Below are 18535 nucleotides of genomic sequence, written 5' to 3'. Positions count from 1 at the left end.
AGACAATTCATGTGTAAACCAAAGATTACATAAGTCTTTTAGCCTGAGCTTTTGGTACACTTGTATCAACAGTGGACTATTTCATGTGTAACATTGAGGGTTCACTTTGAATGATGCTCTGTTGCCGTCTAGCATTAAAGTATGCCTTCTCTATGGAGAATATTGACAGTTTATTTGTACTCATTTATGCTCAACTTTGAGGGTTCACTTTGAATGTCGTCCACTGCAATTGTCTAGTGTCAAATAAAGTTTTTATTTCCTATGTCTGACTGCTGTTCAGTGTGGTGGTCTGGGAGTTCAGAGGCATGACAAACTCAGACGAGGAGCGCCGTCTCGGTCTCCTCTCTCAAACCAGCCACTTTCATCCACCACCACCACTCTCCGTTTGTACTCATGAGTACAATGTCACAGTGGTTCCATGCACTTTGATGTGTCTCCACACCATATGGGGAAGACTAGCTCACTGGGTTGTGTATAGGGTTTCTCACACAGTAGAAGTGTATGTCAGTGGATCAACTTCTTACCCACTGTGAGAGATATAGTCATGACCAATGTTCCCTAAATTTTTTGGGGGCACTAAGCAAATTTTAGGTCTGCTGAGCACGAACTTGAACGTTGTGTAAATTCTGTGCAACTTCCAGCATTTGTTTACTGTGAACCACTGATGCAGTACAGTTTTAACAGTGGCCAAGTAGACTACTGTGGCTATTTGATCATAATGTAGACTTACCAGAGTGGCCTACCATCAAAATAATGGAGAAAATGCATCCCATAACATTTTAACATGGAAATAGCTGTTCTATCATCCAGCCTACAGTAGCAACCAATGTGAGGTGTTCAATGTAAGCCTACATTCTGAGACTTTTGAAAACAACGTGCAGGGCTTGACATTAACCTTTTTTATCCACTTGTCCTTCAGACAAGGAGGTGACTGAAAATGTGTTGTTTGGTACATGAAAACCACTTTACAACATAAAATGCATTATTATTCCCATACCATTTATTACAAATAATCAGACAAATGATGCTACCCTCTGCCTATTGGCTACTCTCAAAATACATCACTTTTAAACTGTAAAAATGTTTTTACTTGACTCACATTTTAAGAATGTCTATAAATGTACACATTGTGTGCTCTTGTTGGAAGCAATCCCTCCCCCATTGCTGACTACAAATGATCTATAACTGGGCTAATAACTCACTAACTAGCAAAGGATATGAACCAAATGTGCACACGTGGCTACATGCAGCTCACGCTTTGATCTCAAAACAAGCGCATCTACTCTCCACCACAGCTGTAAACACAATCCGGTTCAAAGTCAATTTTACAGATCCATATATGGCAATGGTCGATTCGCATATAGGCCTACTGCAGTTCTGATTGGTTATGCCGCATCGTCTGTGTAGCGAACGGGCTGAGTCGTGCACAATAAAATTCTATGCTTTCTGCCTACAACAAAATATCTTGAATAGTTCATTTTGTTTCAGTATGTTGCATTGAAAGTGGCTAATATTGCTTTGATTTGATCTCAATTGTCACAGTAAAGGGAAACGTTAATAGTGTTAACTCAACTTTGTAGAATTTGTGGGCAAGCTATTTCTTCTCTGCCGGCAGTCATGACACATGACACATGTTTTAATCTTTAAAGTAATCGCCACAGGTTTTACCAGGATTTTTTGTTGCTGTGTGTGCCATTGAACCAGCTAGACCAGACAGTAGGCACCTACAATGATTTGTTATGCTGTCATTGGTTAGAATTCACAGTAGCTTCACATATTCCCTTATGGTACTTAGCATGAACCACAGTCACGTTAGCCTATGAAATGCTGGCTTGGATCCACAGGAGCCATCAAGCTCTAATTGATGGCCACGGGGAGAGGGGCTTAGTTAATTAGCTTAGTTAATTTTCTACTGACTAGACCCTTTAAACACCTCCCTCTTTAAACTCTCTGCTGTCTCATTTCTAAGACAATAGGACCTCACCCTTACTGTACTGTTTTGTGTATTTATTCAACCATAGTTCATTTAGGTATCTTGACTATGGCAGTTTAGTGCAATGACATACTGGTGAAAGGATTAGGAATGAAACGCGTTACAAATGGAATTGTGTGGGTTTTAGTCCTGTCATCTCCGTGTGTGGTAGTGGGATTCTTGTTGCTCCACGGAATCCGAATGCAATTTAATGGAAAATTCCAATCGAGTTGACACCACGTAAGTGCATTTGAGATGTGTTCAAACGTGCAAAAGTCCTTTTATGTTCACTTCAGTGCAGTTCCACAGTCCCAGTTCAAATATATTCTGTTCACTTGCTCTGTGTAACTGCAGGCTGTGGTTCGGTCAGTACATACATTCACAGCAGCAGTCCCCAGACAGAAAGTACATGCATACATCAGAAAATGACAGCACTACCTTATTGTAAATGCTCCCCTCTACTGGTATATTAATACTATTACATTTTCCCCGAGTGCAGACTGCAGAGCTACTGTGGATGTGCATTGTTGGAAAATCTCTTATTTTATTCACTTTTGATGCATTTTCAACACGTGGTTGTACACAATTAGAGGCCTGCTTTTTAAAGGTGCAGTGTTTCATCTGTGTATAATAAACACATTACTTTTATGATATACTGACCTGAATCTTTATTGGGAAAATATATGATATCTATGAATTTAACAGCCTGTAATTAAACATATTGAGATCCATTACAGTTGATGGAATAAAAACAAGCAGGACAAACATCTACGCAAATGCTTGTGACATTTTTCACGTTCATTTACGGGTACAGTAAATACAGAGCTGGTACGGTTCAAGGTGCCTAATCCACTCCCCTGGGCAATCAATGAAAGTATTGTTGATGTTTTCCCCTACTGCAGGGACTGCTGCAGTACAGCACAACCTCCGGGGGAGCGTACTGTAGCTTGTTTTCCTGAGAGAAGCTTTATGATTGTAATGGTCGAGCAATAGACATGATTCCTCTTCCAGGGCTCAAAACGGTGACCAAAACAGTTTCAGTACAACAAAATATTAGTTGCTAGAGTGCCAGTGAATAATTAAAAACGCGTTTTTTTTACCTGGTCACGTGTTTTTAATTTTTTTTTTAAATCGACATTTATTCAAACAGCAATGAGCAGGCAGACCAGGTATTCAAAAAGGTTGGTCCGAAGTCTTGGTTGAATCTTTGCTATACGCAATTCAGTCATCATGAGCTGTTTAAACGATTGTTTCTGAAGGTTTTCCCCAAAAACCTTTGCTATTAAATGTTGACTCCAAAGTAGGCCTACCTGGTAGAATGATTTCATGATGATTTGTGTAGCGGGGGATTTGTTTAGCAAACTCTGTCGTCACATGTATTCTACATTGTACGGTACAAAAACACCACTACTAGGAAAACTCCGAAACTGAGATAAAACCTGGAAAACTGAATTTACCAAAAGATTAAATTGATTTCACCCTACAACTGTAGTGACTGTTCAAAATCGCAAAAAATAACACCCTTTTTGAGATTGTGTCACGGTTATATTTTTAAATATAACCTAATATGAACTAGGGCTGGAAATGTCCAGGTACCTCACGATACTATCACAATACTTAAGTGAAGATACGATATGTATTGTGATTCTTAAGATTCTATATGTATTGCGATTTGATACTGTGATTTTATTGCAATTCGAAGTTCCAAACATATATTGCTCACCGTGTCTGCTGCAGAGAGACGAGATGATGCCATTAGAGAACGAGTTTTGAACCGTCATGGGGGAGTGCTGAAAACAAATTCTCAATTTAAAAAGATGGAGAACTGTGTTTGTTTTGATGCAGGTACAGCAAACAGGCGCAGAAATAGTATTGCGCTACTGTCAACTATACGATATGATATATTGTCAGAAATAATATCTCGACATGTAATCAATGCCCCCATCACTATTATAAAGATAGCATTTAAATGATGTGTGCATCTGCTTTCCCTGACCAGTTTTTATTTGGGCTAGTTGTCAGTCGTGTGTGTGTATAGGTGGCAGGGCAGTCAGGCGCAGGAGAATCAAACAGTGTAATGGAGTTATTTAATAACAATGAATGAAATATACAACAGGTAATGAATTCGATTGAAACCAGGTGTGTAGGAAGACAAGACGAAACCAATGTCAAATGAAAAATGGATCAATGATGGCTAGAAGACCGGTGACGTCGACCGCCGAGCACCGCCCGAACAAGGAGATACTTCGGCAGAAGTCGTGACACTAGTACCTTTCAGTGTGCCGCTGGCAAATTTACCTGAATGTCAAGGGCATGCTAATTTAAATGATTGCTATTCATTATTAGCCTGGCTCTGTATGGAATGCAGATACATTATAGGACACAGGTCAGGTCATTGTCACCGCGCAGCTGTGAAGAGTTGGTGCGACCAAATCATGTGCTGCTGCAATCAACTCATGAAGTTGGTCGCACAAGTGGAAAAAGTTAGTCTAGCGCCTTGTCTTTTGAGGCACAATTATTCTGTGATTTACATATGGCCTTTGAGAGTGTGAATTGCGTGCTCTTTGAATTGTTTCATTATTAACTGTGTGACTCAGTGCTTTTTGTCTTGAGGTACTCAAACTGGGTCAGCCAAGAAAGTGAAGTCATGGTTTGGGAGTGGATAAATGGAGACGGGTGGGGGGGGGGTGCGTGCGAGCATGCAAGTGAGTGGGCAAGTCATCTCTTATTTATTTGTTATTTAATTGACAATGACAAATAATGCACATCCATTTAAATGGCAAGGATACAGCAGCTATGTAGCTAATTAAAACAAAGGTCATCCATTATCCCACGACAGGCTAGTCAGACAGTCAGCACTGTCTGATGAATATCAATATATGACCTGATTTTTACATCCATTTAACTTTTTAAATGTGTTTTCTTCAGGTTTTATATCATGCTGTTTAACAACGATTCTGTGTCACTGTGTAAACATTTGATTTATCAATCTTTTTCTTATTTTTTTTCTTTTTAGAAGGAGCTGAGTCTTCCAAGAAGAGGAAGTTTGTGAGTAAATCTGTTTCTTATATTAAACATCCACGACCACATATTGTGCCTCCACAGATGCATGATGCGTTTGTGTAGCTCTTGCAGGCTACTTACTGTAGTTGTGTTATACTTAGAGCTAAACAAAGGAGTTGTGTACTTTCAACAGTGGCTGACGGATCAAGGAGTGCATGTCGCCATCTTTTGAGTCCATAGTTCCAATATCTATACTACCCTCCATTGCCTAGTGGATTGATACAAATAAAATAAGACACATGCTTCAGAAATCATCTGAGGAAACGGGAAGAAAATCATGTACAGAATGTGAAGAAAAGACTGATGTTATCTCCACTATAGGTTTACAGATACTATACTATAGGATTTATCTCCACTATAGGTTTACAGATACTATACTATAGGTTTTATAGACACTATAGGTTTTATAGACACTATAGGTTTTATAGACACTATAGGATTTATTTATAGACACTATAGGATGTATTTATAGACACTATAGGATGTATTTATAGACACTATAGGATGTATTTATAGACACTATAGGATGTATTTATAGACACTATAGGATTTATAGACACTATAGGATGTATTTATAGACACTATAGGATGTATTTATAGACACTAGGATTTATAGACACTATAGGATTTATAGTATACTATAGGATTTATAGTATACTATAGGATTTATAGACACTATAGGATTTATAGATGGTATACTATAGGATTTATAGACGGTATACTATAGGATTTATAGACACTAGGTTTTTGATACTATACTATAAGATTAAACGACTAGGTTTATAGACACTATGGTTATGCCACTTTGTTTACATACTCATCTCATATGTATATACTGTACTCGATACCATCTACTGTATCTTGCCTATGCTGCTCTGTACCATCACTCATTCATATATCCTTATGTACATATTCTTTATCCCCTTACACTGTGTATAAGACAGTAGTTTTGGAATTGTTAGTTAGATTACTTGTTGGTTATTACTGCATTGTCTGAACTAGAAGCACAAGCATTTCGCTACACTCGCATTAACATCTGCTAACCATGTGTATGTGACAAATAAAATTAGATTTGATTTGATTTATAGGTGTAACGGTTTTCTTCTGGTGAAAGAGAGGCGGACCAAAATGCAGCGTGGTTAGTTTTGTACATCTTTAATAAAGATGAAAATAGAACAATCTACAAAACAAGAAACGTGAAAAAAACGAAACAGTCCTATCTGGTGCCACAAACACAAAGACAGGAACAATCACCCACAAGAGACCTAAAGAATATGGCTGCCTAAATATGGTTCCCAATCAGAGACAATGATAAACACCTGCCTCTGATTGAGAACCACTCTAGGCAACCAAAGACTTACCTAGAGTACTACTCTAATCACAATCCCATAACTACAAACAAAAAAAACAGACAAAACAAACCACATAAATCCCCATGTCACACCCTGGCCTAACCAAAATAATAACGAAAACACAGAATACTAAGTCCAGGGCGTGACAGTACCCCCCCACACAAAGGAGCGGACTCCCGGCCGCCACCTAAATCCATAGTGGAGGGTCTGGGTGGGCGTCTGTCCACGGTGGCGGCTCTGGCGCTGGACGTGGACCCCATTCCAACATAGTCTCTGTCCACCTCCTTCGCGTCCCTTGATTGGCGACCCTCGCCGCCGACCCAGGCCTACTAACCCCAACAAAGGGACCACCTGGACTGAGGGGTGCCTCACGACTGAGGAAGCTCGGGACTGGGGGGAAGCTCGGGACTGGGGGGAAGCTCGGGACTGGGGGGAAGCTCGGGACTGGGGGGAAGCTCGGGACTGAGGGGAAGCTCGGGACTGAGGGGAAGCTCGGGACTGAGGGGAAGCTCGGGACTGAGGGGAAGCTCGGGACTGAGGGGAAGCTCGGGACTGAGGGGAAGCTCGGGACTGAGGGGAAGCTCGGGACTAGCCGACTTGCGGTTCCGGCGGATCCTGGCTGTTCTGGCGGATCCTGGCTGTTCCGGCGGATCCTGGCTGTTCCGGCGGATCCTGGCGGTTCCGGCGGATCCTGGCGGTTCCGGCGGATCCTGGCGGTTCCTGCGGATCCTGGCGGTTCCTGCGGATCCTGGCGGTTCCTGCGGATCCTGGCGGTTCCGGCGGATCCTGGCGGACTGGCGGATCCTGGCTGAATGGCGGATCCTGGCTGACTGGCGGCTCCTTGCAGGCTGGCGGCACTGGCGGCTCCTTGCAGGCTGGCGGCACTGGCGGCTCCTTGCAGGCTGGCGGCACTGGCGGCTCCTTGCAGACTGGCGGCACTGGCGGCTCCTTGCAGACTGGCGGCACTGGCGGCTCCTTGCAGACTGGCGGCACTGGCGGCTCCTTGCAGACTGGCGGCACTGGCGGCTCCTTGCAGACTGGCGGCACTGGCGGCTCCTTCCAGACTGGCGGCACTGGCGGCTCCTTGCAGACTGGCGGCGCTGGGCACACTGGCGGCGCTGGGCAGACGGGTGGCTCAGGCGGCGTTGGGCAGACTGGCGACTCTGATGGCGCTGGGCAGACTGGCGACTCTGATGGCGCTGGGCAGACTGGCGACTCTGAGGGCGCTGGGCAGACGGGAAGCTCCGGCAATGCTGGAGAGGAAGGCTCCGGCAGCGCTGGACTGAGGAGCTCTGGCGCCTCTGGACTGAGGGGCTCCGGCAGCGCTGGACTGAGGAGCTCTGGCGCCTCTGGACTGAGGGGCTCCGGCAGCACTGGACTGAGGAGCTCTGGCGCCTCTGGAATGAGGGGCTCTGGCGCCTCTGGACTGAGGGGCTCTGGCGCCTCTGGAATGAGGGGCTCTGGCGCCTCTGGAATGAGGGGCTCTGGCGCCTCTGGAATGAGGGGCTCTGGCGCCTCTGGAATGAGGGGCTCTGGCGCCTCTGGAATGAGGGGCGCTGGCGCCTCTGGAATGAGGGGCGCTGGCGCCTCTGGAATGAGGGGCGCTGGCGCCTCTGGAATGAGGGGCGCTGGCGCCTCTGGACTGAGGGGCGCTGGCGCCTCTGGACTGAGGGGCGCTGGCGCCTCTGGACTGAGGGGCGCTGGCGCCTCTGGACTGAGGGGCGGAAACTCTGGTAGCGCCGGACAGGCGGGAGCACCTGTGTTGATGGGACGGCACTGGTGGTACCGGGCTTGGGACACGCACCTCAAGGCGAATGCCTTGCATACTACGCCAAATCAACTGCTCTCTTTCTTCACACTCCCCCAATTCTATTAACACCTCCTTGAGTGTCTCCTCATCTCCCATCCGTTCACTCTCCTCCATTCTGTCCAATAACTCCTCGACCCTCTCAGACTCAGCCCTCAGCTTCGCCGATAGCTCCGATAACATCCATTTATAGACACTATAGGTTTATAGATACTATACTATAGGATTTATAGACACTATAGGATTACAGATACTATACTATAGGATTTATAGACACTATAGGTTTACAGATACTATACTATTTATAGACACTATAGGTTTACAGATACTATACTATAGGATTTATAGACACTATAGGATTATAGACGCTATAGGATTTATAGACACTATAGGATTATAGACGCTATAGGATTTATAGACACTATAGGATTTATAGACGCTATAGGATTTATAGACGCTATAGATTTATAGACACTATAGGTTTATAGACACTAGGTTTACAGACACTATACTATAGGATTTATAGACACTATAGGATTTATATACACTATAGGATTTATATACACTATAGGATTTATAGACACTATAGGATTACAGATACTATACTATAGGATTTATAGACACTATATAGATTTACAGATACTATACTATAGGTTTACAGACACTATAGGTTTACAGACACTATAGGATTTATAGACACTACTATAGGATTTATAGACACTATATAGATTTACAGATACTATACTATAGGATTTATAGTCACTAGATTTACAGATACTATACTATAGGATTTATAGTCACTATAGGTTTATAAACACTATAGGATTTATAGACACTAGGATTACAGATACTATACTATAGGATTTATAGACACTATAGGATTACAGATACTATACTATAGAATTTATAGACACTATAGGTTTATAGATACTATAGGGTTATGATCACCAGGGTTTATGGTGTCTGTTGTGGGTGCCTTGGATGGCACATGTTTAATGAATTACTGAAAAGACTCACTTTATGCTTGAGTGGCAGGTTGCCAGCTTTAAACACTGCTGTTTACCACCCGGTATATGGAGTAGGATGAACCTGCCCCTTAGAGGCTGACCTTCAGATCAGTTTTGTGTTTCCTCCCTCAAATGTTAAGGTAAGGAGTTCTGCAGTATAAACTCATCCTAGATCTGTGCCTGAGTGCAACGTGTACCTGGAAACTGGCCCTGAAAGGGATCCAGATTGGATTAAGTCAGTTGCCACGTCTGTCTGCAGGCTAGGGCAAAGTAACAGCAGGAGCACTAGGATTATAGTTGAATGGCGTCAACTCTATTTGCACCAACAGTACCTTTTAAGGCAGCCACACCGCTCTGATTCAGAGGTGTTGGGTTAAATGCGGAGGACACATTTCAGTTGAAGACATTCGGTTGTACAACTGACTAAGTATCCCCCTTTCCCTTATCCGTTTATGAATGCAGGTAAATCCTCAATATAAAGTGTGATTTGAAAACACAAAAGGAATCACCCAGCTATTTGTTTCATGTGAGAATGTCATGGTCCAACATGTTTGGTCCTCTTCAGCTTTGGACATCAATCTCCTGTGTATTTCATGCCTATTCTGATGGGTCTGTGTGGGATGCTTTACTATGGGGGAAGGATTTGACTCTGACACCATGCTGCTCTACCTGCCAGTGCAGCAGAAGGGAACCACAAAGAGGTCACCCACTAATACAGCCTTTCCCAAACTAGGGGTCGTGACCCCATATGGGGTCACCTGATTTGAAAATGGGGTTGCGAGAGAAACTATGAAAAAAAAATATATATATATATATACAAATAAAAATGGTGCTTGGTTCATAGAACCGGGTTACGTCAGTAACCTCCTGTAGCCACTAGATGAGGATGTAAAAAACATCGGTGTGTGGCGCTATCCTTTTGAACGGTTTAAGTTACAAAATATTATGACCCTATCACTCAAAGTTAAGGCTCTCAGGAACACGTGTTTGTCTTCTGTTTCCCTCTACAAGGCCCAAAAGTCTCATTAGAACTGAGTGGACAAGACCAGGCACTAAATCAGACAGGGGGGAGAAGAACATCGTCAAAAGTAAACATTGGCCGTTGATTACGCAACTTTTTTCCCGGGGGGATTGCACATTTAAAAAGATATCTACAGTAAACGGGTTTGCGGGCCAAAAAAGTTTAGGAACCCCTACACTAATAGATGGGTGCATGGCTGGGGACCACCTTTGAAGGTGAACTAGATGCACAGCCACAATAAACAAATAAAAAGACTATCGTTAAAATGTGCTTTTTTTAGTCATCGTTTAAGGTTAGGGTTAGGCATAAGGTTAGCAGTGTGGTTAGGGTTAGGCATAAGGTTAGCAGTGTGGTTAGGGTTAGGCATAAGGTTAGCAGTGTGGTTAGGGTTAGGCATAAGGTTAGCAGTGTGGTTAGGGTTAGGCATAAGGTTAGCAGTGTGGTTAGGGTTAGGCATAAGGTTAGCAGTGTGGTTAGGCTCTATTTTTAAGAAGAGAAATTGAAGGTTTATGAGAAATATGTCATAAACCCTCTGGCATCAATGGTGATGGCATCGTTGGGGTCACATATTGCCCTCTTTTTCCTGAATGTTGTTTTGAAGAATATGTCAGTGTTCATCTATTTATGGAACAGATGACATTTGTTGGGTAATAAAATGTAGGTCCTGAAAAAGATGGTCTTGTTGACATTCCCAAACAAAGCTCTGATTTAAATCTACAGCTTTTTCAATGAAAAGGGAATCGGGGTAGTTCCAAGACAATTTGTTGTGTGTACACTCAAAATAGATCAGAGGTTTGATTTCCAGTCATCTACGCTAAGTGTTTATTGTCTTCTATTCATAGGGCGACCTTAATAACTTACAGGCTTGTGCGTGGTACAATTAAATAACTAGAAATAGATCACACGCAAGTGTTGGAAATTGAGACAGTCGGCACATCTCAATGATCCTAATGTATATGCTGTGCAATTGGACAACGCTTACTTGCTGTGGTGGTTTAGATTTCTAGGGTTGAATCCTAACAGGGACATTAATGTAATCACCTTTTCTTTGTGATGTGCTAGGATTTCAAGTTGAGTTTAAGCCCACAGAGAGTAGTGAGCTGTATAATTTGATGGCCATTGGCCCTGGTTTGCTTTTGGGTCTAGAGTTTTGGAAAACACTTCAACAGTGTCATTTGACAACTGGCGACTTCACAATCGCATGGGTGCTTAGGGCCAACTAAAGCCCCCTCTAGCCTCCTCTCCCATTCTTTGTGTTCATAGGCAGCCATTTCCTGTGTTTGTTCTGTACCGCAAATACAGGCCAGCTGCACCTATTTGCAAAAGGTACAATGGAGAGAAAGTAGGGTACAGCAACACAGAGAATCTGACAGGGGAGATCATTTTCACTGTACTCTTTCTGAGTTGGTTGCACATGAGAGATTGTAATTGGAATAATGCCTTATTGATGCATATCTCCGGCATTGTCAAATAATATTTCAATAAGTATCGTTGGGCAGCGTGTTGGTGATTTATGACATGTCCGATATAACAAGCCCACCATATGTATGATTAATGTCTGTCTCTAGTCGTCGGTTGTGTTGACGGTGTATCTGAGGGGCCAGAACACAGCCTAGAATGAACACCCAACAAAAAGTGAATAAACTCAGCAGGACAGTCAGATGACGTTTTGACAATAGCAAAGACTAATAATGTTCATTAGAGTTTGACTGAAGAAAAAAAATCTTAGTCAGATTGGGTATTCAAGGTTTCTCAAAAAAAAAAAAAAGTTTCTTAACAATGTGTTTGGATATGTCCAAGGGTGCTTATATATACACCTTATAGTGGGTAAGACTAATGGCACTAATGGCACCAATTTAATTGTAAAGAGGTACCCTTGGGCATGGAAGAGATTTGATTCTTACTATAATAGAGCCAGATATTGTTCCTATGATCTAAGGTGGAGGGAACCACAAAGCTAAATGTATTTTGTCATTTTTACCCCCCCCCCCCGCCCCTTCATTGTGACTCCTTTACTTTTCCACGTTCATCGACTGTCATCCACACTGTCGATTACTTTCAAAAGACGCTAAACTCTGAATGAACCAGATTGAGTGAGTGTTGCCGGCTGCCCTTGTGGAGTCACAATGACTCCTTATGAATGATTAGAGCTCAGAGCTGCTGCTGGTACACTATATACAGTACTAGTCAGTTTGGACATCTTCTCATTACAGGGTTTTTCTTTATTTTTACTATTTTCAAACATTTTAGAACTATGAAATAACACATATGGAATCATGTAGTAACCAAAAAAGTGTAAAACAAACCCAAATATATTTTATATTTGAGTTTCTTCAAAGTAGCCACCCTTTGCCTTGATGACAGCTTTGCACACTCTTGGCATTCTCTGTTCCAGCTTCATGAGGTAGTCACCTGGAATGCATTTAAATTAACAGGTGTGCCTTGTTAATTTGTGGAATTTCGTTTTTCTGGAAATGCATATCAACCAATCAGTTGTGTTGTGACCAGGTAGGGGTGGTATACAGAAGACAGCCCTATTTGGTACAAGACCAAGTCCATATTATGGCAAGAACAGCTCAAATAAGCACAGAGAAACGACAGTCCATTACTTTAAGACATGAAGGTCAGTCAATCTGGAAAAGTTCAACAACTTTGAAAGTCTCTTCAAGTGCAGTTGCAAAAACTCTCAGCGCTATGATGAAACTGTCTCTCACGAGGGTTGCCACTGGAAAGGAAGACCCAGAGCTACCTCTGCTGCAGAGGATAAGTTCATTAGCGTTAACTGCACCTCAGATTACAGCCCGAATAAATGCTTCAGAGTTCAAGTAACAGACACATCTCAACATTAACTGTTTAGAGGAGACTAAGTGAATCAGGTTTTCATGGTCAAATTGCTTCAAAGAAAGCACTACTAAATGATGCCAATAAGAAGCGAATTGCTTGGGCCAAGAAACACGAGTAATGGACATTAGACCAGTGGAAATCTGTCCTTTGGTCTGATGAGATTTTTGAGATGCAGAGTAGGTGAACGCATGTGTGGTTCTCGCCGTGAAGCATGGCGGAGGAGGTGTGATGGTGTGGGGGTGCCTTGCTGGTGACACTGTCAGTGATTTATTTTGAATTCAAGATACACAACCAGCATAGCTACCACAGCATTCTGCAGCAATACGCCATCCCATCTGGTTTGCGCTTAGTGGGACTATAATTTGTTTTTCAACAGAACAATGATCCAAAACACACCTCCAGGCTGTGTAAGGGCTATTTGGCCAAGAAGGAGAGTGGTGGCGTGCTGCATCTGATGACCAAATTGAGATGGTTTGGATTGAGTTGGACTGCAGAGTGAAGGAAAAGCAGCCAACAAGGGATTAGCATATGTGGGAATTCCTTCAAGACTGTTGGAAAAGCATTCCAGGTGAAGCTGGTATAGAGAATGCCAAGAGTGTGCAAACTGTTCATCAAGGCAAAGGTGGCTACTTTGAACAATCTCAAATATAAAATGTATTTTGATTTGTTTAACACTTTTTTTGGATACGAAATGAGCCCATGTGTTATTTCATAGTTTTGATGTCTTCACTATTATTATTATACAATGTAGAAAATAGTAAAAATAAAGAAAAACACTTGAATGAGTAGGTGTCAACTTTTTACTGGTACTGTACAAACAAAGTATGTGGACACCCCTTCAAATTACTGGATTTGTTGCTGATAGGTGTATAAAATTGAGCATACAGCCATGCAATCTCCATAGACAAACATTGTCAGTAAAATTACCTTACTGAAGAGCTCGTACTTTCACCGTGGCACCGCCATTGGAAGCAACGTACAATAACTGTTCGTCGGGAGCTTCGTGGAATGGGTTTCCATGGCCGAGCAGCCGCACACTCACCGTGCACAATGCCAAGCATCGGCCGTAGTGATGAAAAGCTTACCGCGATTGGACTCTGGAGCATTGGAAACGCGTTCTCTGATGAATCACGCTTCACCATCTGGCAGTCTGACTAACGAATCTGGGTTTGGCGTATACCCGGAGAATGCTACCTGCCCGAATGCGTAGTGCCAACTATAACGTTTGGAAGAGGAGGAATAAAGGTCTGGGGCTGTTTTTCATGGCTCGGTCTAGGCCCCTTAGTTCCATTGAAGGGAAATCTTAACGCTACAGCATTGACATTCTAGACGATTCTTTGCTTCCAACTTTGTGGCAACAATTTCATCCTGTTTCAGCATGACAATGCCCTGAGCACAAAGCGAGGTCCTTGCAGAAATGGTTGTAGAGATTGGTGGGGAAGAGCTTGACAGGCCTGCACAGAGCCCTGACCTCAACCACCGCTACCACTCCCACTAATGCTCTTGTGGCTGAATGGAAGCAAGTCCCCGCAGCAATGTTCCAACATCTAGAGTATGGATCCCAGAAGAGTGGGGACCAACTCAATATTAATGTCCATGATTTTGGAATGAGATGTTTGACTTGCAGGTGTCCACTTACTTTTGGTCATATAGTGTATGAGGCCTGCATTGCCTGTGTTCTGCAAAAGTAGAGGTACATAACTGGTTCCTCTTATCACACCCCAGTTAATCTACTGCCTGTTCGCCTGCCTGTGCTACTGGTTGAGCTGAAGCTGATGCAATGCTCTCTGTCATCTGCAGTAGTGCTGAGTTCCGAGAACCTGGCTCCCGGTAATAAACCATTGATAGGTTTGCTGAAGTGCGGCATTAGTGCATTTTCTGTCTGGTGCGCTGTGCACTCTGTGATAGGCTGTTTGGAAGTAGTCCTGGAAACAGTTGACTGTACTGTTGGCCGGCTCTTTCTCTCCGACTTTCTCATCATTCTATAAAAATGTGCTTCCAGAGAAAAGTTTTGGACTACAGACCTCTTGACGGCACAGCTTGTAGCCAATAATCACAACATGAAGTGTGTTTTGATGTGACTGATATTCTCTCCCTGGGTGTTTTCTGAATGATCCTCCAGTATATCATCATCATGACAGACTATCAATAATGTAGTTATTGATTCAGTATATGTTACATACAGTACATCATGATTGTTTCACAATACATATTGTACAACAGTAAGTAGCGTATGATACACGTCAGGGTGTGTGTTATCGGTGAATAAGCACTTGCCCCAGGGGTGTACTAAAACACTGCAGGGGTGAAGGGAGGGAGGGGGTAGGTAGGGGGATCTTTCTGCGTATTACCTCTCTGAGGTATGCACTTTGACTCCCCGAAAATGACTGCTTCTCATCCATTGCTTTATTCTGAATATCTATTGGAAATAAACCGTTTGAAATGACTTACGTCGGGTGCACAGTTTCTAGTATGACATCACTCTGAGTGCATTTAATGTGGTGGTTTTGAATGGAGGAGATATGTAAATGAATGTAGCCCTGCATTGACATCGTGTGCTGAGAGGGCACCTTGTGGTGTCAGGATCAGTCATGATGACGTGATGGAAAGGATAGACTGCATAGAGGATGAATATATTCCGAGTTTTGCTCTTGCTGTAGTGAATCACCAGTCAGTGGAGGGGGGGACTCCAATGAGCGAGCCCGAGTGTGTGTGTGTTTGCCAAGTGGAGGGGGGAGTGTGTGTGTCAGGGGAGGGGGAAAAGGGGGTATTGTCCTGCCTCCGTACCCTCCTTCCCTCTCTCCCACCTCAGGCTGGCGATCTCCTCTGACAGCCTCAAGGTGGAACGTGGTGGAAGGACCTGAAACAAGCTGCGTGTTGTCGTTACCCCTTTTCTTTCCCCTCCCCCCTCTTTTTGTCAGAGGAGAGAGTTAGACTAGCCCCATTCCTCTATGGTGGTGGCTGGCTCTGACTCTTTGTCGGCTCAGTGTAGGGAATAAGGGGGGGTGGCTATGTGGCTGAGCGGTGTGAATATAGCATGTGCACCATAGAGCAAGCGAGCACAGTTCAGCCATGAAAGCCCAGCGGGAGAGGCTGAGGATTCCGGGACTGACGTTGGAGTGAGTATTTTCCTTATCTTCTTCTTTGGGGTTGGTGACCGCACCGCTGCTCCACACTGCAGCAGACGGCTTCGTTGGTCTCTGCCGTTGCACCTCCTGTTTTCCTTTTCTCTCCAGCTAGTAGCATTGTGGAGCGTTTAGCATCATGCAGCATTGCCACATACAGCAGCAGCAGCAGCAGCACTGTAGCAGTGTACACGGTAGGATGTGTCACGTAAAATCCTCTGTAGTGATAGTGACGGGGACAGTGTGTGTGTGTGTGTTGCTGTGTGTGTCAAGCAGAGGACTGCCACACAACCTCTGTTTGGTTGCGATGAAACCCACTGACACACCCACACACATGGACACACAATACAGTGATGATTAAATGTCAGGCTTTTGCGACGCATGATCAATAAGTTGATGGCCAGTGGAGTGGCCTCATACCCAAGGCCTTGTTTTTATGTTGGATAACAGATCCCGCCTGCTACCAGTGACAGGAATCTGCTGGGCCTGAGACCCAAACAACAAACACTCCGCCATGGCCCTGTTGGTCCTGTTGCACATCACACAGATCTGTTCTTTGTGTAATGACTTGCGAAGGCAGTCGATTGGGTTCTCTCGGGTCACCAAGGCACATGTTTGTTTGCGTCCTCCGAGACTTCTGCTGGCGCAAGTTTAGGTATTGCTAACTCGGCATATACGTAGCCTACACATCTGATTTAGATCCAGTTCAGTGTCGTCACTGACAGGAAGGTCAATTCTGCAGCTCTATGGAAGGTCTAGTGTTTAATCGTGGACTATTCAGATGCACTGTGCTGTTATTTGCTAATACATTTTGATTGTGTCTACTAAGTGCCATGAATTACACAAAGTAAACAGGCAGTGGTTTGGAGGGCTGAAAGACATCCTTCACATCTTAAGAAGCTTTCTTTCCAGTGAAGTTACTTTAGAGGTTTTTTTCTGTTTTCTCATAGCCTTGGGTAATCCTTCAGATTTCAAGTAGGATTTATGTTGCACTGTGCGCCTGTTTCAGGTTTCACTCTCCACCTCCTGTGTGTGTGTGTGTGTGTGTGTGCATAGTATGGATGCTTTTTATGATAATCGCTTAAGCCTAGCAAGCCTCAAGCACCAAACAAAGTCTCTAATCCTCGAAGATGCTAAACCTGTGTTGCGTGAACAGACAAGTACCTTGGTAACCTATTTCCAAAACACAATTTAGTTTAATTTCAAAGCTCTGCTGCTGCTGCTGCTGCTGCTGCTGCTGCTGCTGCTGCTGCTCTGTGGTTAACGTTTGTCAGCTAGCTAGCAGGACAGGGTACGTGACTGCATACATTAGCCCAAATCACTTCACAGGGCTTCTAAGTTAAAGTAGCCATTGTCCGTCCTGTGCAAACGTGGACGCGTGCTAAAAGAATCACTATTTACAAAACTTACTTTTAACTTCCAGCCTCACTCCCCGAAGCTTGAGCCCGACACCCACAAGTCCTTGCAGCCCTCTCAGCCCGTTGCACGCATTTCATTTTTGGAGGTAAGCGTCACGAGCTTCTTTGACCATCATGTTAATTTTGTATTTGTGGGTTGAGGGAAATCCATGCTGGACTGTGAAAGGTGTGAGTCGATAGTCCATGCGATCAGTAGTTTGTCATAACAGAGAGGTGTTTTTTTTTCTCTCTGAAATCGGTTTCCTTTGGTGCAGCTTTGATGGAAGAGGATAGAGTGCTTATATAATGTTCTTAGTGTCTCCTTCACCTTACTCCTTTTCTATAGTCTGGTTTTGAGGCTTCTCTTTCAAGTGCAAAGAAGGATTTGTGGCATTTTGCAATTCTTCAAAGTGGGGAATGGTCAGAATCCCCATGCTTGATTGATTTATTAGAAAATGCATTTGAAAGAAAAGGGTCATACAGTGATTTTAGGTCACAATGTTGCATACGTTTTTTTCCATTGCTGTTGTTTGCTCTATACCTCTTGTTTTAGACGTCAACATGTATGACCTTCCAACCATCCAAGTAAGTTAAGTCCTTTCGACATTGGAGCCAACTGAAACCTTAGATCAACACACACCCACCCTTTCCCCAAAATGAGGTCCGCTACCGCCCGTGTTGGCCAATAGCAAAATGGATTTAGATGGAACCTGTATCTGGTCAAATGGGCCTTTGAGTCTTGCTACTGTGGCTGATGCATGTCAAGACTGTATCATCTGGAGGAGTGACGGAGGGGGCGGGGTGGTATGGCTGTCTCCCTGAGTGTTTCCTCCACTTCTCGCTCTCCCTAAATCCTCTCCTCTCCGCGTAGCACACTAATGATGTCGGAGATAGCAGGTCACACTGTCCTCTTCCCTGTCTCTTGATGTGTCGCATGGCGAGCCGCC

At 43.7% G+C, this 18535-nt stretch overlaps 1 protein-coding gene across 7 annotated transcripts in view; it reads left to right on the top strand.

The window, feature by feature from the left end:
• The window catches only part of LOC118385489 (microtubule-associated serine/threonine-protein kinase 3-like), a 158710-nt gene that overhangs the window by 77620 nt on the left and 62555 nt on the right, over positions 1–18535 (top strand). For 4 of the 7 annotated variants that reach the window (XM_052521471.1, XM_052521470.1, XM_052521469.1 and 1 more), the window contains 2 exons: positions 4989–5020; positions 17615–17695. In XM_052521471.1, coding sequence (XP_052377431.1) covers positions 4989–5020; positions 17615–17695 — 113 coding nt within the window. Of the gene's footprint in view, positions 1–4988; positions 5021–15917; positions 16186–17614; positions 17696–18535 lie in introns of those variants that run through there. The other 3 variants (XM_035772665.2, XM_035772670.2, XM_035772669.2) reach the window with 2 other exon arrangements.

This window comes from Oncorhynchus keta, chromosome 6, assembly GCF_023373465.1.
Source record: "Oncorhynchus keta strain PuntledgeMale-10-30-2019 chromosome 6, Oket_V2, whole genome shotgun sequence".
Classification (NCBI taxonomy): domain Eukaryota; kingdom Metazoa; phylum Chordata; class Actinopteri; order Salmoniformes; family Salmonidae; genus Oncorhynchus; species Oncorhynchus keta.
The sequence above is the reverse complement of the archived record's forward strand: the minus strand, read 5'-3'. Positions and strand labels throughout refer to the sequence as shown.